This window comes from Ambystoma mexicanum, chromosome 3p (assembly GCF_040938575.1).
Source record: "Ambystoma mexicanum isolate Mex_15411 chromosome 3p, UKY_AmexF1_1, whole genome shotgun sequence".
In the NCBI taxonomy this organism is placed as follows: Eukaryota; Metazoa; Chordata; class Amphibia; order Caudata; family Ambystomatidae; genus Ambystoma; species Ambystoma mexicanum.
In genome coordinates, this window is record NC_090925.1 from 947,607,834 (window position 1) to 947,633,400 (window position 25,567).

Below are 25,567 nucleotides of genomic sequence, written 5' to 3' on the forward strand. Positions count from 1 at the left end.
TGCATTCGTCTGGTGCCAGAGACCAGGTTGCGGATGAGATCTTTGCAATGGGCACTGAAGCTCCAGTGGTCTGTCCTCCGGCAGGTTGTCGGACCCTGTTCAGGTGCCGTCCTCGGTCGCCCAGGACCTTCTGTGGTGGGCCGACGAAGACAATCTGATGAAGGGGGTCTTCATTTTGGCTACCCTGGCCGGAGGTGACGATCGTGACGGACGCATCCCTCGTGGGATGGGGAGCTCATGCCAACGAGTTGACAGTCAGCAGTGGTTGGTCTCCGTCGGAGTCCAGACTCCATATCAATCTGTTGGAGCTGAGGGCCGTCAGGCTAGCCCTGAAGGCTTTTCTGCCGACTGTGCGAGGGAGGAATGTCCCGATCCTCACGGACAACACAGTGGCCATGCACTACCTCAACAAAAAGGGGGTGGGGGGGGGGCAGGGTCACTTCCTCTATGCAGGAAGGCAATGCAGCTCTGGTTCTGGGCAATCCAGCAGGAAGTTTCGATCTCAGCAGTTCATCTGGCCGGAGACGAAAACGAGACGCGGACGCTCTGTGCAGGCAGAGCGCGATCTCTCACGTGTGGGAGTTGGCTCAGGAGATTCTCCTGGAGATCATCGCCCTTTGCAGGACCCCTCAAGTGGATCTCTTCGCCTCCAGTGTCAACCGGAAGTGCGAGAGGTTCTGCTCGAGGGAATTTCCTCCAAAAGGATCCTTAGGAGACACGTTCGTGGTGCAGTGGTCATTCCCACTGCTCTACGCGTTTCCTCCAGTCCCCGTCATCCCGCAAGTACTGCGTAGGTTACGGAGGTTCGGTTCCCAGATGATCCTCATTGCTCCGGCGTGGGCCCGGAGAACGTGGCACCCGGACCTTCTGGACTTGTCCATCTGCCCTCCACGTCGTCTTCCCTACTGAGATGATCTGCTCTCACGGGAGGGGGGGGGTCAGGTTCTCCATCCAGAGGTCAGGTCCCTCAACCTTCACGCTTGGTTTCTGAAAGGTTGAGGTATAAGGATTGGGACCTCCCTGAAGACGTGATGGAGGTGTTGCTTTCGGCCAGAAGGCCTGCAACAAAGTCCCTGTACCTTTGCAGTTGGAGTAAGTTCTGTGACTGGTGCAGGGTTAAGAATGTGGATCCTTTTGCATGTGACATTCCCATGGTTCTATCTTTTTTGCTTTCTTTGGCCCACAGGGGCTTGCAAGTGGGTACCGTTAAGGTTACCTGGCGGCGCTGTCCATATTTAAGCGCTCGTCTGAATAGGGTTCCTATTTTTAAAATTCCTTTAATTTCTAAGTTTCTGAAATGTGTTCCATCCGTCACCTTTCCAGGTGCCCGGTTGGGATTTGAACCTTGTTATCAAGTTTCTGATGGGTGCTCCGTTTGAGCCTTTGCATTCATTCCCTTTGAGACTGTTAACTCTTAAAACTGCATTTTTGGTTGCGGTCACTTCCGCTCGCAGAGTGAGTGAGTTACAGGCACTTTCAGTTAAGCCACCCATAACTGTTTCATAAGGACAGGGTTGTCCTTGGAGTTCGCCCTTCCTTTCTTCCGAAGGTGCTGTCAGAATTTCATTTAGGCCAGAAGGTTGTTCTGCCGGCGTTTTATCCTCCTCCACATCCTGGTAAGGAAGAGGAAAGGCTCCATAAGCTTGATCCTAGGAGAGCGTTGAGCTTTTATATTTCACGCATGTCCCGGGTCAGAGTGGATGATCAACTCTTCATTGGTTACGCTGGAAAGCGTTTGGGACAGGCTGTGACGAAACAGACTTTGTCTCGCTGGATTATTCTGGCTATTTCTGAGTGTTACCGCTTGGCGGGTAAGGACCCACCGGTCGGCTTGCGGACCCATTCTACCAGGGGTATGGCTGCCTCTACTGCCCTACAGAGGGGTGTTCCTATTCGTAACATCTGTGATGCAGCCACCAGTGCTTCGGTACATACTTTTGTACGTCACTACGCCCTCGATTGCATCCGTGGGCAGGATCTGGCCTTTGGCAAGGCGGTCCTTTACTCTGCAATTTGATTGGGCATTCTAAATTTCTGTTTTCTAAATTCTTTTCCCACCTCCTTGCATTGGTACTGCTTTGGGAGTCTGTCATAGATATGGAATATGTCGGAGGACCCAATCCCCTCGAAGAACAAGTTACTCTCTTACCTGGTAACGTTCTTTCGATGGGAAGGTCCGACGACGTATTACATATCGCTCCCTCCCTGCCTTCCCCACTACAGAATTTCTTATGAGATTGTAGCTTACGTTTCGGCAAGGCTTTGTGTGTCAGACTGGCAGAAGACTGGAGGCACACATTCTGGGGAAAAAACTACAACTGAGGCTACGGGCGTCGTGCGTCCTACTTATAACATCCAGTCACGTCGGCCGTCGCAGGAGGTCCTCGAGGGCGGCATATCGACGTCATCGAAGCAGACACCGAAGATTTTCCGAAGCAGCACAGCTGTGGTGATTAGATGTCATAGATATGGAATACGTCATTGGACCATCCCATTGAAAGAACGTTACCAAGTAAGAGAGTAACTTGTTCTACTCTTTAATAAAATTGCAAATATGATCAATGTCTCCCAACACTTACATATCAAATTTCATCTGGTGTAGTCTGATCCATAAGAATAATTAAAACCTCATTAAGGGAAAAATTGATTGAATGGTAAATTACTTGATATTATTGTTCTCAGTAGAAGCTTAAAGACTTCTAATCTGGAGTAAGTTGCTAAGGTCCTCATTTTCGTCCAATGTTTTTTAATCTCTTCTTTTAATTCAAAATCTCTTTAACCCCAAAATGGTGGTAGTATTTCATAAGAAGCGTTGAGATGTTCGTTGATCATGCAGTGAGGCTCAGCCAAACAATATGTTTTACTGTTAATTTATTCTACCCTTTTGGAAATGTTTGGTCCATTGCAAAATATATTTTTAATTTTCAAACACTGTAGGTTATCTTTGCATCTGTTGTGTTCCAACTCTGCTTGCCTCAACCAAATAGATCTTTTGCTTTGCTTTGGAACTGAAAGTCAACATTAGTAACTGGAAGGATCTCAACAAATTTGGGGAATTTGTTTCATTTTACAGAATAGAATACGGTTGTGCAAAATCTTCAAAGCACTTCTCTAGAAATGTGACTACAAAGGGGCCCATTTCACATTCTTTTGTGTGAAAATGACTCGAATATGACAAAATCAAATGTTCCCAAACAACCTTGAGCTGTTATGTATTGTTTCTGCACGTAAAGCCGATATAACTAATTTGATCTTATCAGTGTAGCTTTGTATGGTATGACTGACATTGTGGACATTGATCTCCTTGTTGGTCTTCCCAAGTCTGGGGTTCCTAATGTTTGTCTGTTTATTTTATTTTTCTTGCTTTATATAATTTGTGATATGTTGTGCATTTGTGAAGCGCCTTTATATACTATTGGTATGATCTCAAGTGCTGTGGGTTGAACTCCCTTGGGGACCATAGTCCAGGTCGGTGGACAGAGTAGGGTAGTATATAGCGCTTAGGTGACAGAGTATCTGTGCAGGCAGCCAGTGCAGTGTGTAGCTGAATTCTAACTAATAGTAGGCATGGCGCAGAGGCTGTTAGGTCAGTAGCATGTGTAAATGTATTTATTATTTGTCGCCCACGCCCCCCCCCCACTCCCCTGTTGATATATATGCTTTCTAAAGACTGAGGTGTAAGGTGTAGGTGAGTAGGTATGTTTGCAGCTAGGTGGAATTGATTGTGGAGTATAACTGCATTCTATTGTATGTTGGTGTAGAGGAGAGCAAGCATGTTATGTATGAATGACACTGCAGATTGTTGGGAGACCACTGTTCTTTTCTTTCCAGTGTTCGATGAGTGGAATGTTTATTCTCAAGGAGCATTGATTCTCCGAGAGAGTTCAGATTCCTCACCTGCTTCAGAGCGTCTTCCCATGATGTGGGACAGTCTGTTATAGAAACATGGTTATATGGGCTAGTGGGCCAATTTTCCAGGTTCCGGGTAATAGTTTGTGGCGGGTTGATGGGTCTTCCTGTCAGGTTTTGCATTGAGTTGTGAAATTGTTGCATTATTTTTGCTTCTGGGAATTGCGTGCTAGGGAGCTCGGCTAATCAGAGGGCATAGTGCCCATCTACAGGAGACTAGGGCAGGTCTGACCAGGCTTTTCTAGGCGGATGAGGGTAACCTGGTTTGATCAGAGACCACCTTGTATACCCGATGGATGATATGATCTGGCCCAGTTGTAATCTTTGAAAAAGAGTACTGTTAGGCTCTGGGATTGTAGTTCTGTGCATTATTCTCAGATGAGTGTGATTGACTCAGGTTAGCAAGAGCAGACCCGATCATGTTGGGAACATAAGTAAAATATGCTCTGGGTTGATGGTTCTGCACATTGATTCACAGATGAGTAAGATTGAGATCTCATGGATTGATGCGTAGTTCCTACTTGGAGGAAGATGATCATCAAGCTCAGTCCAGGCAAAGAGCACAAGGTCTGTTCGGACTCTGGTTTGAAGATAGGGTATTGGTTTCCAGAAATATAGGTAGATGGAGAGCATGGTGCATGTATGGTGGAGGACACTAACTGTAGTCCAATAAAGGTTATCTATACTATTCTTGGATGTATGCTAGTTACATCATGTATTTATTGGGCTCTGTAACAGGGTCCTCATCAGTTTAACATTTGCTACAATGTATAATGCAAATCTCTTAAACTTTAAAATGTGGTAATGGGACAATCTGATGTAAATATTTAATTTGCAACTTCGAGGTGTGCCTGTGTCCTGACTTCAGATGTAAATCTACTAGATACTGCAAAATATTCCATCCCACATCTACACCACTATTACTATGCAGATGGAATTTAACACTAGCCACCGAAGTGTAATTTCCAGATAATCCCATCGTGTCAGGCTTTCGGAACAGAGCAGATAATCCAAGGATGAATTTCCTTAATTTAAACTATTTCCATTTGAGTCATTTATCCCATATTGCATAATCTAAATAAATGTACACGCAGACCATAAAAAGTGAAATTCCATGATGGTTGTCTATTCACATTACATTTTTGTATTCTGCAGTTTATCCGTGCATTCTTCTTTTACAGCTTTTAGTGGAAATTCTTATGCGACCAACCCTTTTTTCACAGAAAAAAAAATTGAAAGGTGAGTTTTAATCTAATCCATTTCTAAATTGTGTTTGGATTATGATTTGGTGTAATTTTTCTAATATATTTAAGCACTTTTCAAACCTTTACCAGTGTGGATCATCTGTTTGAGGGGGCTGGGGAAAATGGCACTTAAAATTTCAGAGAAGTCAGCAAATTCCTTGACTCACTCACCCCATGGTGACGGGTGACAAAATATTTACCAGTGCGTTAAAATAGTGCATGCCACCATAAGCACTTCATATTTACTGCAATGCTGCCACCAAAAGGTCACATATGCACAGTGACACATTTGTCATTTACCGCAAACATTTGTTTGCAGTAAATGCCCGACATTTCAAAAATTCCCATACTCATCAGCAAAGACCATGGGCCTCATTACAAGTCCGGCGGTAGCCCTGCCGGTAAAACCGGCAGGCTGCCGCCAGACTCGGGACGATTTACCGGCGCTGGACTTGCCAAGGTATTACAGCCCCGGCGGTCTGGTAATTCGGCACCGGCATTCCGTTACTCCCCATTCCTGTGGAGTCCTATAAGACTTATAGGACTCCACAGGAATGGGGACCGCAGAAACACCGGCACCATGCGGTAACGGCCGGTGGTGTTACGCCTGCCAGGTCAGACCTGGCGGGTGTGACGCTACACAGCCACAGATCTCTTCGTTAGCCGGTCCAGAAAACTGTGCCGGTACAGTTTTACCGGCACAGTTAAAACCGGACCGGCTAACTTGTAATGAGGCCCCATGTATATGGTACCCACCCTTCATAAAATCTCCTTGCCATTGCAAGTGTGCCAGTAGATTATGCGACCCTGTGGGTGCCTTGGTGAATCAGACGCACCACCTCTGTTACGTAGCATGTTCCAGCCTTTCATAGGCTTTGTTCCTGGGCATCCTTTGGCAGAGGTCTGAGCTCCAAAACAGCCAAGGTGCTCCATAGGCTTATTATTTCATCAGATGTTCTGTCTCGAAGCTGACCACGCTAATCCATTCAAATTCAGCTGCTCACCACTTGATGCAATTCAGAAATTTGAGACCATGGGATCGTGTCCCACCCCAATATGAAGAGCAAAAGGAGAGACGGATCGACTACCCCTCAATAGAAGTCCCTTTTGCACAACAGGCAGGAGGATCAAAGTCTACTCAATCATTTGGTAGATTGACCACCTATTGCCACTTTTCTGCATTTCTCTGTCACAACATTTTATTACAAAACAATTTGGCACACCTATACGATTTGCATGCTGACTTCTCCCCACATGGGTTTTGATGGTGTGGGCAAACTATGCATCGAGGAGGAGCCCACTTTATTTTAGTGCCATCCGGTTTCTCAGAGATTAACCGTGGCCTGTTGCTAAGCCGTCTGTCCCGTTGTGTGTAGATCGGGAAGTGATAACGCGACATACGGCGTAGCAACAGGCCCACACCATCAAAACCCAGGTTGGGAGAAGTCAGCATGCAAATTGTGTAGGTGTGCCACGGTTGAAGAGGGGAGAAGCCATCACGCAAACAAGCAGTTGCATAGATTGCGAATACGTCACTGCCAGGACTTGCAGTTAAGAACAACAGTTGTCAAAATGTGGCTCAGACGTCCCGAAAATGAATGTGTGGACAACAGATCAGAAGATCTACCACTGGGGAATGGAATTGACTTTCGGATTATATTGCTTTGTCCTGAAGATGGCCCAAAAATTACAATGAGTGACAGCCTTCGAGAGAGTGTAGTACACGTAAAAAGGGCTGAAACATATGTCGACCAATTCGGGAACCCAAAATGTTTTTCCCTGTATTTTGTGCATAACCAAACGATTGTTGTTACTTAAGAAAACCAAAATTAAGTTACCCCTTAAGTGAAGTAAATTGTTGCATGAAAGTGGTAAATGTTGTGTAGTAAGTAAATGATGAAATGTATTTTACAATGTTTAAAAAAAAAAAATAAAGAGAATTGTTTTGAAATAAAATGTTGTGACATAGAGAAATGCGAAAGTGGCAATAGGTGCTCAGTCTACCAAATGATAAAGTAGACTTGGATTGGAATGTTTCAGAGGATCAAAGAAACTTGCAAGCCAGCAATGTGATGTACTGTATACTGTATGCATGTTAACAAAGCTTTATTGATGTTAAATTCAGACTAGGTTCTGTAGCTGGTTATGTATTTAATGTAATTCTGTTTGCAACCATACCATTACCATCTACAGCCCATTCATGGAGGAAGAAGAGGGCTTTAAAATCCATTCTTGGTATGTTGCCACATAAGTGAACAATTAGTTACCTGTAAAAGTATTTGAAGCTTGTGGGTCTGCATAGTATCACTTGCCTTGAATAGGCCGACATCTAGTGGTATTACAAGATGATTTCTTTCTTTAAAAAAAAAAAAAAGTCAATGGGACTTTTCTGGAATATTAGGTCTACAGTGAGGTGTACTGTACCAATGACTCTTCATGTGTCAAGGTCCTTGGATAGTTTTTTTTAATGCCATCGGGTTGGTCCCACTTTGCAGAGTTTGTCTAAAGAGTATACTTGCTCGTGATTGAGCGTAATATTAATACTTTATATTTTACCGCCTACTCGACCGTCATTGCTGATAAATCTCCACGGAGTACGACGACCGCCAGATTGATCATTGCATGCGGCGCACAGCGGCTTTGGTGTAAAGTGTTTGGCCTGCAGCTCCAGGCTTCAGCCTACACAATAGGGAGAGTGAGGGTTTGGGGGGGGGGGCACACTTTCTAGTTAGAAGTGACTGTCTCCATACATTGCCCAGTAATAATTTTGATCTTGCAGTCCATCAGCTTTCGACATGTTGAATACCCCATTTAAATTCTGTCCCACATGAAACAAAGTTTTTGTGGAAAGACGCACACAAGGTGTGTATCAACGTCCTAGAGACCAACTGGAAGATGAATGCAGGTGGTGTAGGCTCTTCAAGCCGAAGACACTAAACGCTGGACGGCTTTCGAGATGCAGACTGTGGCTTCAATGGAATACCCCCCCAGTGCAGAGGAATCTGAACCAGAACAGGACAGCCACGGTTTCAAATCAGAAGCCCAAGAGGTATCTGATCGGCAAATGGAAGATCCTGAGGGCCAGTTCCCAGCTCCGAGCGGCAGGCAACACGCAATGCTTTGGAGGCTTCCCGGCGACAAAGATAAACACTGTAAACCCGTACACTGGACCATTTTGGTGTCTTTATCAGGAACACCGAGCAAATTAAAGCACGTCACATGTAAAAAAAACCTTTGTGCCCACAAGGAAATTTTTTACGCATTGGTTGAAGTTCTGAAATCCTTGATGGAGCAGGTATCTTCACCACCTAGGGGATTCATGGAACAAAGAACCTGTGCTTGGAGTGCCTCACACTCGACGTGCGTTGGCAAGAGTGTCTGCGGTGGCGTCTCCACATCCAAGGGTAATATAAATATTATAATAAATATTAATAAGGCCACATTTTGCATATGCCGAAAGGCGCACATTTCGATGCATGTAGAAAGAAAAGTTTCACTCACATAGAGACTCGTTACACTATAACGGGCGCCCTCAAAATGAAAATGCATCCACATACCCAAGAACAAGGGGGGTGTAGAAGATCAAGTTATTTTTCTTCTCTCAGGATATATCCAAGTATTTCTGCAGGATAGACAAAATTTGGGTTCAAAGTCACTATGAATAAGGTGGCCACCTTCATGGTGTTTTTAGACAAACATCCGCCAAAACATAAGCAGGCCTTATAGGAGGACGAAGTACCTTTTTGAAAAGAAAAATCAGGACCGAACCCACTGTCCCTTACGAAGAACTAGTGCAAATAGAACTATGCTGATAAAGAGGAGGATAACACAGGCACTGACCTGAAAGACCTTCCTGTGCTCTCGCCAGACATTGATGACCCCTTTGCCTCATCACCAATAGTTAACAATATCCTGCACAATTATCTGCTGAAAAAAGCTGCACGTTAATAATACACAGGACTCCGAGGAGGACACAGATTTTGTAGACTACTTCGACTTCCTTAATGAGCAGATGCAAGTTAGCCAATACGCATTGCTACTTAAATCTGTTCAAAGATGGCTAGATACCTCTCTAATTACACCAGTATTAGCAAAGCTGGTTAACCCACTAGTTGAGAGAAAGGTTCAATCCGGCACCTGCGGACCCTGTGTTTATCAAGCAATTGGGTGCGGGCTCCTCTTCATGGTTCAGTATCCAGGGACAATTGTCTACCACGCAGTCCTCTTTCCCAAGACAATTTAGAACAGAACGCGTCGGAGGAAGAGGCTAAACGACAAGAGGTTCAGCTACACCCCCAAAACAATAGCTCCCCGTTTCAGGTCCCCTCCTATAAAAACCACGGTTGCGATCACATTACATAATTCGCCCACGTATGGGAAGTGATTTCATCAGACAAGTGGCTGTTGTCAACAGTAAAACATGGGTATTGCGTGGAGTTTCAAGAACTGCGCAGTCTTCCAAGGCACAAGCGAATGCCGTTAGAACATCATCAATTTCTACAAGCATAAGCATAGACACTAGTGAAAAAGTGTGCCATAGAACTGGTCCCACCATCAGAGGTGTAAACTAGGGTATTTATTTTGTGTACTTCTTTTTTCCAAAGAAAACATCCAGGGCTTGATCTAAGACCAGCAAACACTTATGTCGAACCACCAACATTTACAGGAAGTCATCCTGCTGCTCAAAAGGGGAGACTTTATGGCAACACTGGATATGAAAGATGTATCTACCACTGCAATCGTACACCCGACCCACCTTGAAGAATCTTGAAACACAATTAGTGCCCCCTGTGGCGATGAGTTGGAGCATAGAATGTTGTTGCTGCTAACCGTTTTTATCACAGTAGCAAGAAACGGAAGAAGCCAAAATAACTGAGCAGGTGCCCTAACATCAAAGGACCACCAAGGGCAGCAAGGTATGTATAAAACACCACCTCACTGCCACAGGCATGGCTAACCACAAAGATCAGTATACAGCAAGGACTACGACCGAAATGTGGTTGTGCTGTTCACATACATTCTAAGCCTACTTACACCCAATTACGCCTAAACAGAATACAGCGCAGTCCTGCGATAGTGTTAGGCACGCTGAGCACATAGCCAGTCTCGAGCACTGACACCACCCCTACTTTTCTCAGCACCCATCCGCATGCCTGGCAGCATTGGTTGCTTATCTACTGGAGCCTGGCCAGCCCATCTAAGCCTTTGTCTGCCAGATGCACACAGGCATCGTAATCGTGCTCTAGGACCTCCAACACTCTGGACTTCGGTCCTCCATGGGTGTTACACTAACAGTGCAATGAGACTATAATAATATATATTAATATAATAATAATATATAACAATCACAACAGACTCATCACTCTCAGATTGTGTAACCCGTTGTCTCCACTAGACCGCGCAGTGAATGTGGACATGCACACTTTCCAAGGAACACATCAATGTTCTGGAATTGCTAGCAGTTTACAAAGCGCTACACTTTCCAACATCACATGATAAGGAAAAATGTGCTGATAACAAAGCATGACAGCCAAGTTTTACTTCAACAAACAGGGCAGGATTTGCTCCATAAGTCTAGCCACATTGGCACAGAAGATCTGGAAATGGAGCCTCCAAAGAGGAATACATCGCCTATCCCAACATGTTCCAGGGGAACACAACTGCCTAGCAGGCACATTGAGCACAAACGCAGATCAACCCTCCGAATATGAGTGGGAGTTACATTCAGACATTCTAAACATTTTTACAGGCTGGGGGGCTACCTGACATCGACATATTTGCCACAAAACAAAATTCAAACAGCCTAAATTACGCCTCCAGGTTCGCGCAGAAGGGAGCCAAGGGGAAATGCACTGTGGCTCAGTGGGTCAAAGATATTTGCATACACTTTTTCTCTGATTCCACTCTTGAATTGAGTAATCCACAAGATGCACCAAGAGCACTTGACAATGATCCTAATAGCTCCAATGAGGGCATGTCTGGTGTGGTATTGCCACCTGAAATTGCCCATTTGCCCACCAATGAATCCGCTTTTCCCTTATAACATGTTGTAACAAAAGCTGGGGTTAATACTGCATCCTCAACGTCAGACAACCCACTTAGCAGATTAGCTCTTGAAGTTAGTTTGGACACCCTACCACTAGACGCTGCTACTTTAACAGAGGGGATAGATTTCTAGTGTGGTGTAGAAGGTCAAATGCAAACTTAATTTTTTGCTCACCTCCTCATAAAGTGTACTATCTACTACGCTTGTTTGACTTGGCTTTTGGTTTTTATTTATTTAGAATTCTTATATAGTGGTATATATGCCCATAGGTCTCAATGCACCTCCAAAAAAAGAACACAACATGCAAACAATACTTAAATGGAAAAACTCAAAACCGAGCATTTATAATGGGGCAAATAGAGAAATACAGGATGGAAACTCATCAATTACTACTAAAGGTGATAAGACCAGGTCAAACTGTAAGATCAAGGTTCGTGGAGCCCATGGGCAGATATTTACACAGGCTCCGTTACATAGGCAGGGTGCAGGCTCCACACGCCACCAGAATGCGATCTCTATTCCCTTGGGCACACCAGTTAACCAGTTCTATCATGCGCAGGAATTTCAGGTCGGAGGAACGCACTACCCCAGGCCTTGTTCTTGCACGAAGCCAAGCAAGTACTTTGTTACGAAGTGCGTCTCTGGGTTCATTCTTAGAAAGTTTCAAAACATTAATAATGATAAAGTTTTGTTTATCCATAACGAGAGCTTTGATGGCTTTATCCTGGGGTATTGACATGTTGGATTTTCTTAGGCGCAGAGTCCTAAAGTCTGCCATTCTCGGATTTGTGGAATCAGGCAGACCGCCCAAGCGTCCCTTCGCAGGAACAATGAAAGGCTCCGGCGAAACAATGCTGTGATTCTGTAACAACTTATTAGCTGAGGAGGGGGAAGACAGTGGAACTTCCTTCCGAAGAGACCACGACTTGGGACTAATGCCAACGCGCAGGGCCCCAGTTGAGTATGCTTGATTATCCGCTTCCTTTAGTTTGTCTGTGAAGAACGGTTCTCTTTGCTAATGGGCAGCAGGCTGACAGGTAGACCTTTGGCTGCTTGCGCACTTTTCTCAAAGAAGAAAGCGTGATATTAAACGACAAGGTTTCAGGCATCATGAACAAGTACAGAGTGAAATGTTTACAAAATGAAAAAGGTACTGTTGAAGGCAGCGTTAGTGCATGTGTTAAAATGCAGAAGTTTAGACATTCAAATTAATTAAAATTCAGTTCAGCATTACTATCTGCATATACTACATCGCACAGCAAAGTTTCATGGTGGAGAGTTCCAGTAGTGAAAGCCTTCATGGAGGAGCGAGTAAAAAGGCTTGACCCTCTGATTGCAAACCCACTCCCAGTTTGTGATTTTAAATATTGTCTTAAGCAAAATCATGGGCCCACCTTCTGAACCGATGCATAAAGCAAGCCTCAAGGATCTCACTTACAAAGCTCCTTTCCTTATAGCTCTGTTTGGAGGGTAAGTGAGCTTCAGGCGTAGTCTATGACGGAACCCTTTTTCACAGTATATATGATCAAGGTGGTCTTAAGAACACGCCCATGTTTCTCACCAAATGACATTTTTAAGGTGCATGTCAACCAATCCATTGGACTGCTAGCTTTCATTCATGATCCACAGAACTCTGGGTAGAGAGCACTCCATACACTAGACAGAGAGCAGATATGTACTACCTCAAAACAAAACCATTCAGCAACACCCTTCTCGTTCGGCTGCTAGAGGCATAAAGAACTGTTCTATTTTTCTGTCTCAAGGGCTTCCATTGCTTGATGGATTATAAGATGCATACTGCAGTGTTACACGTCAAACAAAACCATGCCATTTACACCAAGCACACTCCACACATAGTACAGAAGCTACATTGGCATTCATCACACGCATGCCACTGGATGCTATCTGCAGGGTAGCCACATGGAGTTCAATGCACACTTTCACACATTAGTGTGTGTCAGCACAGAAATGTTGTGTGAAAGTGTGCTCTGAACTCCACGTGGCTGCCTTGCAGATAGCAAAAATGAGACTTAAAAGCGAGAAGTGACTTGCAGGTTCGACAGCAGTGTCGAAACATTTGCTGCTGTTCTATCAAACCACAGCCTTCATCTTGTAATGCTTGCTAGTCTATGCAAAGCTTGTTATTCTAAGCGGATCTAGAAGCCTCAGAAGACCAACTTTACATACATGTAATAGTCTTTCTTATGTTAGGATCTGCTTAGATTCACATTTTCCCACCCATCCTCCCCTCGTTGGGAGTATAAGGTACCATAGACCTGTTTTATCCAAGGATTTTCAACACCATTTTTCATTCATATTTCACTAGGGTTCATCCAAAAAGACAATAAAAATCACTGAATGCATTATTTGGCTGAATTTCGTCTGTTCGAAAATTCCGAATGGCCGAAAAGTTTGACCAAATCACGCTTTTGGTGCTGGGGGCTGCAGGGCTATCCCTCGCACCCTTGCTCACTATATTGCGAGCGGGGGTGTCCCCCCTGCGCAGCCATCCCACCCCCAAAAAAAGGAAAGGAGCCTCCAGCGCCGGTTCCTGATCACGGAAGTGAATGGGAACAGGCGTCACAGGGACACAAGGTAATTGGGGGTGTGGGGTCTGGTGAGGGGTGTGGGCAGGGGCGTGGGTGTGGGCAGGGGCGTGGGTGTGGGCAGGGGTTTGGCCAACTCAGAAATATTCAGGGGAGGAAAGGCCAAAGGTTATTTGGAAAAATCTGTCTTTTCTACATTTCTACTTCGGTCTTTCAACCCAATCCATTTCACTATACACTTCATGCAAACAATATGTCAGAAAAATAATCTGAGGACCTCGACGCATGATGGATCATGGGTACTGTACACGTCACAATAGGGCTAGTATTACAGAAACGCCCTGTTGACCTCCATTTCCGTAAAAACTTAATGTTGTAACATACCATTAAAGCTGCTTTTTAAGATTGGTGGAACACAAATTGAGATAAGCAATAACTCTTTAACTTGTTTTTGGATTGCACACAGCTAACACAAGGTATGTAAAACCTTTATAATTTTTAAAGGGTCGATCAGCAACTTAAAGCTAAGTATAACCTTAGGCAGACTTATTCTGTACAGGCTAACAGCAAGTCAGGGGAAGCAAGACCCAATCAGGGACCCTCATACGTCTATCCGAACAGGAATACATCTATCCGAACAGGAATAGAAAGTGAAGCCAACAGCATTACTTTTGGGGAAGAGACGCAACCAATTCACAGGTGAGTAACCTAACCTTTATATATACTTTTATGAATAGTGCAACACACATTCAAAGTAAGAGAGAACCTTTGTAACTGTTCCCTTTCAGACTTAGTTACCAACCAACTTCTTTTACAAGTAAGTCACTTTTGAACACTTGTTATTCTTTTCAAGGTAGAACCCCTTTCTCATACAGTCCTTCCCTTATTCTATATCCTGAGTCAACTCAGAGGCAGTAGAGGGACTCTAGTGGTCTAGGGGCCAGCTGTAGGTAGGGTGAGATAGGGTTCAGTTGCAGGCAAAGTCAGAGTTCCAGAGGACGACTGTTCAAACCAGTAAGAATTTCACTTTAAAGTTATTTGAGGGTCCAGAGACTTAAGAGAAGACACCCTAGGGGGAGTCCGCAGTGGGCCTGGGTGAACTAAATGAGTGGCCTCCGATTCACAGAAAACAACCCCAAGCTATACAGAAATCATCAGTCTTTATGTAGGTAAAATACCCCAGCCAACACAATACCTCAGCACAGAAGAGGAGTTGCAGCAAGAAGACATCAGGATATGCAGCCAAAAACCTGGATATGCAGCCAAAAACCCGGTTGATGCATTCCTTTGTCAAGAAGACAGAAGACAGGACTTTGGAATGATTTTGCAGCAGGGATCACAGGAGAAGGCTCCAGGCAAGAGTTTCCCTGTGGCTCTGGATTTGGCGCCTTTTCAGGGGCACTGAAGAAGACAGAATATTGCTGGTCGTATTTTCGTCATTTGCCAGGCCCAGCACTCTGTACTTTTTGGACTGGAATCGTGCCTCTGGCGATTGAGCAGGATGCCCACAAGGTTTCTGCGTGATTCGGAAGAGTATGCACAGCACAATGGCTTGAGATCCTAGTGTATTGAGGTGTTGCAGGCCCGCAAGGTGGCAGCAGGGCCTGGGATGACTCAAAATTCATGTCTTCTTGTGACTTGTGGATCCCACCAGCCTTTGGGTAGGAGTCATCGTGTTTGGGACTCCCGGGTCGATTGGAAGGAAGGGCTGCAACAGGCTTCGGTTATACAGCAGGTTTTCTGGTTGCTGGATATAGTCTCAGTTGCAGTTTCTTCTTCCTTGCCAGTTTTGGCTCTAACGGTCGACTACCTCTTTGGCTTCCAGCATCAGACTTTAATGCAGGAGCCCAGCCAATCAAACGGTGGTTGGCAGTCCTTTCAGGGCAGCCAGCCTTTCAGATTGAACTGTATTCTCGCAGTCAGGCTGGAAGACAAAGGGTTGTGGAGTTTTGTACTCCTCCCTCGCTTCCTGTCTTCACAGACACTCTGGAGCCTGGGTGGGGAGTCCACTGGACTCACGCCGAAGATAAACATCACACAAAGGAATTTCCTGCCCTGGATGTCATGGGAAGGAACAAGAAACACTAAAATGGTGAAAAAAGAACCAAGGCCATCGTGGTAAAAATTGGCACCCATGGGAGCCTTTCGCGGCACTGTGGAAATAGCCTGTGGTAAATGTGCACCAAATTAATAAAAGGGTTCACTGCCACCAGCCATTAAAGTTATGTTTGTTCTTGTGACATAAATGTTACATTTAAAAGGAGAAAGGGGATACTCAGCATCTCCCTAACACTCCACATAAGGTGTGGGGGGTGCTGGCCTCATCTAACTAAATGTAAAAGGGATCCAAAGATCCGTTCTACCCTTGGGCACAGTAGTTAACACAAGGTTAGCCAGAGAAATTTAAAAGTGGATCCCCTAGGGCAACCCAGCAACAATAGTCACTTATTGCCAAAAAGTTGTCAGAGGATAACTTTAAAAGACCCTTTGGAGAGTCTTAAAAATGACACCCATTAAAAGAGTAAAAGATTCTGTGAGTGTGGAAAAAGAATCCACCGGTAAAAGCAAAAAGTTCTGGGGTTGACGCATGTCAGGAAGATTTATCATTGATATGAAAATCTTACCTCACACATAGCACTGTTGTTCCTCTTATTGTTTGTTAAACTGTGTTGGTCTTGTCTTTACTGCGACTCTTCTCGGTAGGTGCACTTTAGAGAATACTATAGAGGTGGCAGGAAGTGTTTTGTTGTACTCTTCCGGAAGACCTGAGGGACTTCATTGTGGAGAAGTATTTATTTATTTGTTGTTTCCTTGTTATGCGCTTATACAGAAAATACATTCTGTTTCAAAGCGCCCACAGGGCAGCAGGGAGGGAGGGAACATGTTATAGCAGTACAATTAAATACAAAAAATACAGATGATGAAGGGACGGCTGAGCCTACTATGCCTTGTAAGTATTCAGAACGTGCAAGTGAGGAAGGAAGAGGGCAGTGGGGTAGCTGCTGTGGTGTAGGTGCTGTGGTGTCCTTGCTCGAAGGTGAGCCACAGATGAAGTGCAAGGTATTGTAAGTGCGATGCAGCCAGGAGTTGCTTTGGGTGGAAAGTGCAAATCTCTAGTGCGGAGGGTGTGCCGAGGCAAGTGCTGAAGGAAGACAGATGCTGGGGAGATTGGGTGTGAATGGTCAGAGGTCCAGATGATGCGTAAAGCTCCAAGACACCATTTGCAGCAACTGTGGGATTAGCAGAGGAAAGAAGGTAAGGAGGAGGAAAAGAGGAGTCTTGAGGTGTTTATGGAACTTCAGAAGGTCCTGCTCAAGACACAGAGGGATGGGGAGGCTGTTCCAGAGAAGCGATCCAACTGAGGAAAGCGAGCAGCCTCCTGCTCTCTGTTTAGCAAACACTTTAGAAACTGAGTTGGAGTTGGTGCTAGAGGAGCGTAGCAGTCTAGGAGGGAGAGTATTTGGTAAGAGTTGCAGATAGTGTGGTCCCCGGCCCCAGACAGCCTTGCAGAGGGATTTGAATTGGCTCCGTGCAGCAACCGGGAGCCAGTGGAGGCTTCTCAGGGCAGGAGACTTCCGGCCCCTGGGCTCAAGTCCAAGGATTCTGAATCTATTCTGAATCAGCTGAAAGTGTCGTGGAGTGGAAGAAGGTAGATTGGGGAGGAGGCTAGTCGAGTCGATGTCCCTCAAGGGCCTCCGTTAGACTGTCGATGCCTTCAGTATAAGTAGCGCACGCAGTGCCCATTGGCTTCAGTTCTGTTTTTCCGAGCTAACGCTTCGAGAGAATTGCGACGCGTTTCGGTTCTTCTGTGAATCGCTAGTTATTTTCGTTTAGAGAAGGTCTTCTTCGTTGGCACAATCGACGTTGAAGGCTGGCTTCAAGAAGTGCCAAGATGTGGATCAAAAAGGTCATCACTGACCCCCACCGCGTACGTCTGTGGTGCCTTGCTTCCGGGCATCGTACCTCCGACTGCAGCTCCTGTTAGGCAATGACCGAAAAGGCTCTCGGAGCGTGAAGTTAAATTAGCGGTGGGGAGGTTAACTTCGAAGTCTCGTTCGAAGAGTTCAAAAAAGACATTCAAGCAATTCCTCTCGATGTTAAAAAATCAAAGCGGTCTCAATCGAGAAGTTGATCATGCCATTCTTTAGGAAACCTGCCCATCAAGGGTTCTGTTGAAGAAGCACAAGAAGTAGTCCATGTCGATGCCTTTGCTGACTCCGTCGGAGCTGTCGACACCGGTATCGAAGTCGACCCAGACACCTCCCCCAACCCCCACCCTATTAAGGCGATCCACACTTCGATTACTTCAAAATTGTCAAAGCCAGTGGTGGTACAGGAAAAGATTTACAAACCTTTAACTAAAAAATACTTTTTTGTGTCTTTATCAGCCATCGGAGGAAGATAATCCTTCTGCTAACACATCACCTTTTGGGCTACAATTCGGCACCCCTAATGTGCAGGAAGAGCTAATTTGAGTCCAGATTAAGGGACGACAACCTTCAGTCAGCCAGTGGGTCCGAGTTAGTTTGGCAAACCAGATCCAACTGAACATGCTGACTCTTCATATAGAAAACTAATGAGTAAGCTTATAGAGTTTTTAGACTGGAGCAGGCCTACTCCTTTTGAACAAGATATGACATGACAGATATCTTGAACCAAGGTCCCCGAAAGATCCAATTTTACCTTTCCACTCTGCATTACAGAAAAGGGTCTCTGCAAATTGGGAGACACCAGAAACTGCGGCTGCATAAAATATAAATATTGCCAAAAATACAGACCTTGTCCAGCAGCAATCCAGAGTATCTACTTTGACACCCAACACCACAAAGTTTGGTGGTACAGGCTGCTAAATCTACCAAGCAGTCAGCATACCAATCCATCCCTCCTGATAGGGATGATAAGAGAGTGGATGCCCGGGCGAAAAAGGTTTTCACAGGTTGCAGTATGGCATTGGATTCTACAATTGTGACTTGTACTTTGTCAAGGTTTATGTTTACCCTGTGGGACTGCATAGCTATGGCGGCTGACCACATCCCAGAAGGGGAGGAAAGACCTGGTTTTCTGGAAATCAAGGATGGCAAAGAGGCAATGGGTAAATGTGTCCAGTCAGGTCTGGATGCTTCAGACAGCCTCAGCAGATCCAAGGCAGCTAGCAGTGTTACGCAGATGTGCGTGGTTGAAGTCTGGGTTTGCACCAGATGTGCAAGCTAGGCTACTCAACATGCCCTTTGATGGCTCGAGACCGTTTGGCAGCAAGGCGGATGAGAGTACGGAAAAGCTACAGACCTCGAAAGCGGCGGTTAAAACCCTTAGCACCGCCATCATACAGCCTCAATACCCCTACTCTGGCTCATCTTCCTGGAGGGGTAAGTCCTTTCGATTCTACTCCTCAATTTGAAGAGGACAAGGAGGTCAGAGAAGATTCCCTCATGGTGGTCAAGGGAGAGGTGCTAAGCCAACCTAAGCAGCGGCAGCTTTACCCTAAGCCGCTGCTATAGCCACCTCAAAACCACTCCGAGGCCTTGACTTGCAAGACCCCAGTAGGAGGCAGACTTGCTCGGCATCTGAACGAATGGCGACGCATTACTTCAGATGCTTGGGCACTGATAACTGTAGCCCAAGGTTACTGCCTTCCTTTCCAAAGAAGGCCACAGCAGGATCCACCGCGGAACAACTCTTTCAACATTCCGGATTCGCCCCTTGTGCAGGAAATGTTGACCCTGCTAGAGAAACGTGCAATATGACATGTACCTGTAGCGTAAAGGAACAAAGGTTGGTATTCCCCATACTTTGTGATTCTCAAAAAGAACAGAGGATGGAGTACCATCTTGGATCTAAGAAACATGAACAAGTTCCTCAGGAAGGACAATTTCAAGATGGGTTACCCTTTCCCAAATCCTTCAGACTCGCCAACTCCAAAACTCAATGTTGTCATTGGACCTTCAAGGTGCTAATATTCATGTGCCTGACCATATTGAGCACAGAGTACCTGATGTTCGCGGTTGGCGGTTCTTATTATCAGTTTCGAGTTCTGCCATTCGGGCTGACCTCTGCCCCAAGGGTTTTTCACCAAGTTGATGGCAGTGGTGGCATCGAGTCTCGAGACGGAGGATTCACGTCTACCCTTACCTGGACGATTGGCTGATCAGTGCTCATTCACCCGAGCAAGCCTGGGAACATCTCGGCGTAACCAGCCTCTCGCTCCACAGACTGGGCTTCTTCCTCAATTACAATAGGCCCCACATGATACCATCTCAAAGACCCCAATTCATTGGAGCAGTCCTGGTTGCTTCCTCTGGAAAAGCCTTGCCACCTGGGGTGAGAGCCCAAAACATTCTGCAGATGGTTACCAAATTCCAGAATGCCCAGCATCTTTCGGCCTTCGATTTTTTTTTTATTTTTTATTTTTAGTTTAAAAAAAAAAAAAAGTTTATTTATTTTTTGGTTGCTCGGTCTCATGCATTTTCCTGGCCCCAGAGGCTCGCCTGAGAATGAGATCCCTCCAATGGGCTCTCTGGACTCAATGGTCCCAGTTTTCAGGCATAATGTCAGACCACCTGAAAGTTCCAAGCAGTCTCTCAGGACCTTCTGTGGTGGGCTTGTAAAGACAACATTCTCAAGGGGGAATCTTTTTTTGGCAGCCATGGCCGGAGATGACGGTAGTGACGGACGCCTCACTCACGGGGTGGGGAGCCCACACGAATGATCTGACAATCAGCGGTCATTGGTCTCCATCAGAATCCAAAGTAGATATCAACCTTTTTGGAGCTGAGGGCAATCAGACTAGTGCTTAAGGCCTTTCTGCCCTCTGGACGGGGAAAGAATGTCCTGATACTGACAGACAACATAGTGGCCATGTGCTACCTCAACAAGAGAGGTGGTGTAGGGTCACTACCACTGTGCAGAGAAGTAATGCAGCTTTGTTCTGGGCAATTCAAGAAGGAATCTCCCTGTCGGTAGTTCACCTAGCCAGAGAGGAGAACACAGCGGCGGATGCTCTGAGCAGGCAGAGCAGTCTCCCACGAGTGGGAACTAGCTCAGGAAGTCCTTCAGGAGATCTTCACCCTTTGGGGGAACCCCTCAAGTGGATCTGTTCGAGACCAGTGTCAACCGGAAGTGCAAACTGTTTTTCTCCAGGGAATTTCCTCCAAGAGGAGCTCAAGGGGATACGTTTGTGGTGGACTGGGGAGTTTCCACTCCTGTACACGTTTCATCCAGTCCCCGTCATTCGTTAGGTGATCAGGAGGTTGAAAAAGATCGGGAAATCCATGATTCTAATTGCTCCGGATTGGGCTAGGAGGACATGGTAGCTGATCTTTCTGGACATGTCCATCTGCCCTCCAATACGTCTTCCTCAAAGAGAGGATCTTCTTCCGCAAGAGGAATGTCGAGTTCTCCATCCAGGTCAAGACACTCGGCCTTCACACATGGTTTCTGAAAGGCTTAGATATAAAGATTGGGATCTTCTGGATGACTCTATGATATGATAAGGCATTTATAACGCGCCTATACATAAGTGTTTCAAGGCGCGACGAGGCAAGGGAGGGGAACAAAGGGAGGACCGACAACGATCCTACTAGGCCAGGTGTCATTCAGATCGTGTAAGTGCATGGGAAGGGGAGGGAGGAGAAGTGCAGGGGGGGACGGGAAGAGGACAGTGCAGTACATGGGATAAGAAGAAAAACAAAATAAACAATAAGTAAAAGTACGGCCAGCAAAGTGCTGGTAATGGGTCTGTAGGGATACAGAAAACAGTCCCCAAGTGCAGGGGTTGACAGAGATTTTGTTTTCAGCCAGAAGGCCATGAACAAAATCTTTGTACTGCTGCCATTGGAACAAGCTTAGCAGCTGGTGCAGGGATATGAATGTGGATCTCTTTCTATGTGACACACCTATAGGGCTCTTTATTGTTAAATTTGGCAAATATGGGGCTCCAGATTGGAAGAACTAAAGGTTACCTGGTGGCGCTTGTCTATTTTCAAGCGCTCTTCAGAGGAGGATTCATATTTTAAGATGCCTGATTGTTCAATTCCTAAAAGGCCTTACTAATGCATTTCCACCTGCTCCATTGAATGTACCTGTATGGGATCTCAATCTGGTGCTAAGATTTTTAACATGCATTAATTTTGAGCCTCTACGCTCATGCACATGAAGACCTCCAACATTAAAAACTGTTTTGTTTTTGCAATAAGATCATCCCCAGGGTAAGCAAGTTGCAGGCCCTGTCCTGTAAGCCTCCTCATATAGTTTTCCATAAAGACAGTTGTTATTCTTATGGTGAAACCTTCTTTCTTACTGAAGTTATTATCGCAAAAAATTACTTTACCAACTTTCTATCCACTTTCCCATCCGGGGAAGGCGGAGGAAAGATTGCGTAGACTGGATCCAAAAAGGGCTATTTTTTTTTTACATCTCCAGAATAGCTAGATTTCACCAAAATAACCAATTATTCATTGGCTATACCGGCCCTAAATTGGGTATAGCTGTTACTCAACAAACCATATCCAGATGGATTATCCTGGCTATTGGTGAATGTTGCAGATTAGCAGGCAAGGACCCGCCGGAAGGACTAAGAGCAAATTCCAGAAGAGGCATGGCAACCTCTGCTGCTCTTCAAAGAGGTGACCCAATCAAAGATATTTGTTCAGCGGCCGTTTGGTTGGCCATTCATACTTTTGCGAGACATTACTGTCTGCACTCATCTTCCAGTCAAGGAGGACGATTTTCAAAAGCAGTCCTGCATTCGGTCCATGATTAGATCAAAAACTTTAATTCGTACTCCCACCTCCAAATTATTACTGCATTGGGAGTCTTAACATAAAATGAGAAATACGTGGTAGAACACAATCCAGTTGGTGGAGTGCCGCCCTGGCAACCATCCTCTTTGCAATCCTGGGGTATGCCCAGTCAGAGTGGCCTCTACCCACTCCAGCACCTAGTCCTTCTTCTGAGGTTGCGTTTTTTTGGCAAGTTTCACATGCTTATGCACTCTGAGCCAATGAAGGCATACTTTAAGGATTTATTCTCGGAAATGTATCCTAAGCCACCGGAACCGCATTCTGGTCTGGCAATCCCTCTGTAGGTCCCGGTAGTGCAGCCTCCTCCGCCACTTCCAGTGGGGTCCCCTCCTCCACTGCCTCCACTTTCATCTGTACTAAAGACTCTGGTTGCGCAGTCAATCCTGCCCTGAGCCTAAGGTGGCACATGCTGCAGATCAGGATTCTGTTCTCGCAGCAATGGATGAAGATCAAGCGGACAGGACAGCGACAACCCACCCGCTCTATTAGAGCCTTTCACGACCGGGTTGTGGATATGATAGTGTTTCTAGAGATCCCAATACCTGAGCCTCCGGCTCCACAAGAAGGTGAGCTTTTACTGTGTCGAAACATGAGCGCGTTTGCATTTTCCTACAAAAGGATGTCCTGGCCAAAGCCTGCAAGGTCTAGGAATAACCTAATTCCGGGGAACACCTAAACAAGAAAATTGATGCTTGCTACAAGCTGCACGTGTGTGATCAGATATCCTTGACTGCATGTTCAGTCCCCTTATCGACTGTGGTGGCAGCAGCTACGCTCCAGTCTTAGCCGTCCTCTACATCCTCCACTGCAGGGTCTCGGATACTTTCCAAGGAGGACAAGCTTATTGAATCGTTAGGGAAACAAGTTTTGTCCAATTCTGCTCTTAAGCTGGGTCAGGCTAATGCCAAGCTCATCCTGGCGGCTGCTAATCTCAAGCTGGGGAAAGAGCTTGACGACTTTCAGGAATGTATTCCTCCTGACCACCTCGAAGATTTTCAGGGCGGCTTATCAGATGCCTTAAATTCTGGAACAAGACCTGCTGAAGGCCACGGCCCATCATGTTTACACTTCCCCCTCTGGACCTTATGATTGGAGTAGACCTCTCCCGCCAAGCATGGCTGCGTGGAACGAAGTTATCAAAGGAGGTCATGGAGAAAGTACTTTATCTTCCCTACGAAGGTAAGGAACTATTCCACTCCTCGGCTGATGAGGAGCTAACCAAGGCAAGCAGGCAAACTGATAAGTCCATTGTCAGTACCTGCCAAAACCCCAGCTAAATTGGCTTATACTCGGGGGTCGTGGTCTCAAACAAGGTCCTTCTTTGGTTTCAGTGGGTTTCAGGACCGCTGTGCGCTCTGGGCAGATCTCACCGCAAGCAGCAAAGGCAAGGTGGCCGGGTTTTCTCTCGGGCAACAGTCTCCTCTTAAGCAACGGCTGGTCTCCCTGCTGATAAACCCTCTAAATTATGTTTTTCATCAGTCGCACAAGACTCTCTGGGAGGACAAATTTAGTCTCATCTGGAGGCGTGGCACACCATCGCAGAAGATCGATTGGGTTTTGTCTGTCGCCCAGGTGGGCTTCCCCTTGCCCCTACCCCACCCTCTTAGTCTCCTCTTCAACAGACTGGATCGCCTTCACTCAGAGCCGGGGTACATAAACTTCTATCCTTGACCTATCCAATTTTAATCTCTTTCTACTTGTTAGGCAAAGTTTGTATGCAGTACCCTTAGGGTGCACTACAACAACTCTGACTACAGGTAATAGGAAACCCAACCTTTGGTATAAGCTTGTACTATAAAGTTTGGTAGCGTGTTGAGCAGCCAGGCTTATCTCAAGAGGGGTCAATATGAGCTGTAGGGGAGTGGCACAGAGATTCAGTGACAAGTATTTAAATAAACAAGAATAAGCCTTCTTCAGAAGGGAGCAACATAAAAAAACACACAAATATGCTTCAATACTATATACTCTTAATTTCTAAATCAGCAAAGACCCTTTTGGGATGGCCCACAGACCCAACCTACACCCTCAGGTCACTTCATTAGCTAGGGTGCTGGGGACATTAATATCTTACTGTTTGCATTTAGAATACTGTTAGAAGTTGGTAAAAGGAAAGGATTATTTCAACAAACAAGAGCACAAATATTCTTATACAGGCAAATACATTTGGATCCCCTAGTCAGTCATTCAATATAGTAGGCTAGGCCAAAGTCAATGGGAAAAAGTCTTATATAGGATGAAGCACCTCTGGTAGGTAAGTAGAAAAGTCTTTGCACAATGTTTTTGAAGACTTTGAAGAAAAGAAGAATCAAATGTATAGCCACATGCTGTTTAGACTTGTGAGTGGTAGAAGATGCAAGCAACTCTACAATGAGAGGTAAATTCTCTCAGAATTTTACAGTAGCTTTTGTTATTGAAGAAAAAGTTCAGCAGATGACTTCTGTTCCTGAGCAGCTCTGCACTTCTCTCTGTTCCTGGGCCTCCGTCTTGGGGACAAGAGGACAGACTTTTGGGGACTCCTGCACTGCAATTGGTCACCGCTCGCAACCGGCAATCTCTCCAACAAGTGGCCCTTCGGTGTTTCAGCTCCTCGCTACTACCGCAAATGGCAACACCGCGGTTCCTGACTTTCGAGATGGACTTTCCTTGCTTCTGGGGTCCCGCACTCTGAGGGGGCTCAGGCTCGGTCAGTCCTGCTTCCAGGGAGTCCGCAGGATCTTCCTGGGTTTCTTGGCCAACTTAAAAGCAAAGGGAAGACTGGGTTTGCTCTCACACTGCGCACACAATATCAAATGGAAAGCACAGTTTGCTGATTATATTGAGTGATTTTAATCAACAACGTTGCAGCCTGACAAGTGTTTCGAGCTTCATGCTCTTCTACTGAGGCTGCTTAGACATAATTTTGTTGAAAATAATTATTACACAATTCCAAAATCAATAGTAAAAATAGAACAAAAACACCCAGACACAAAACACATGGAACAGGTAGGGTGTACCAACCAAATTAAAGTCAGAACAACCACAATG

At 45.6% G+C, this 25,567-nt stretch overlaps 1 protein-coding gene across 1 annotated transcript in view; it reads left to right on the forward strand.

Moving 5' to 3' along the window:
- TRPC4AP (transient receptor potential cation channel subfamily C member 4 associated protein) overlaps positions 1-25,567 on the forward strand; it is a 1,405,828-nt gene that overhangs the window by 112,815 nt on the left and 1,267,446 nt on the right. Inside the window, exon 4 of the mRNA XM_069652258.1 lies at positions 5,091-5,148. Coding sequence (XP_069508359.1) covers positions 5,091-5,148 — 58 coding nt within the window. The remainder of the gene's footprint in view (positions 1-5,090; positions 5,149-25,567) is intronic.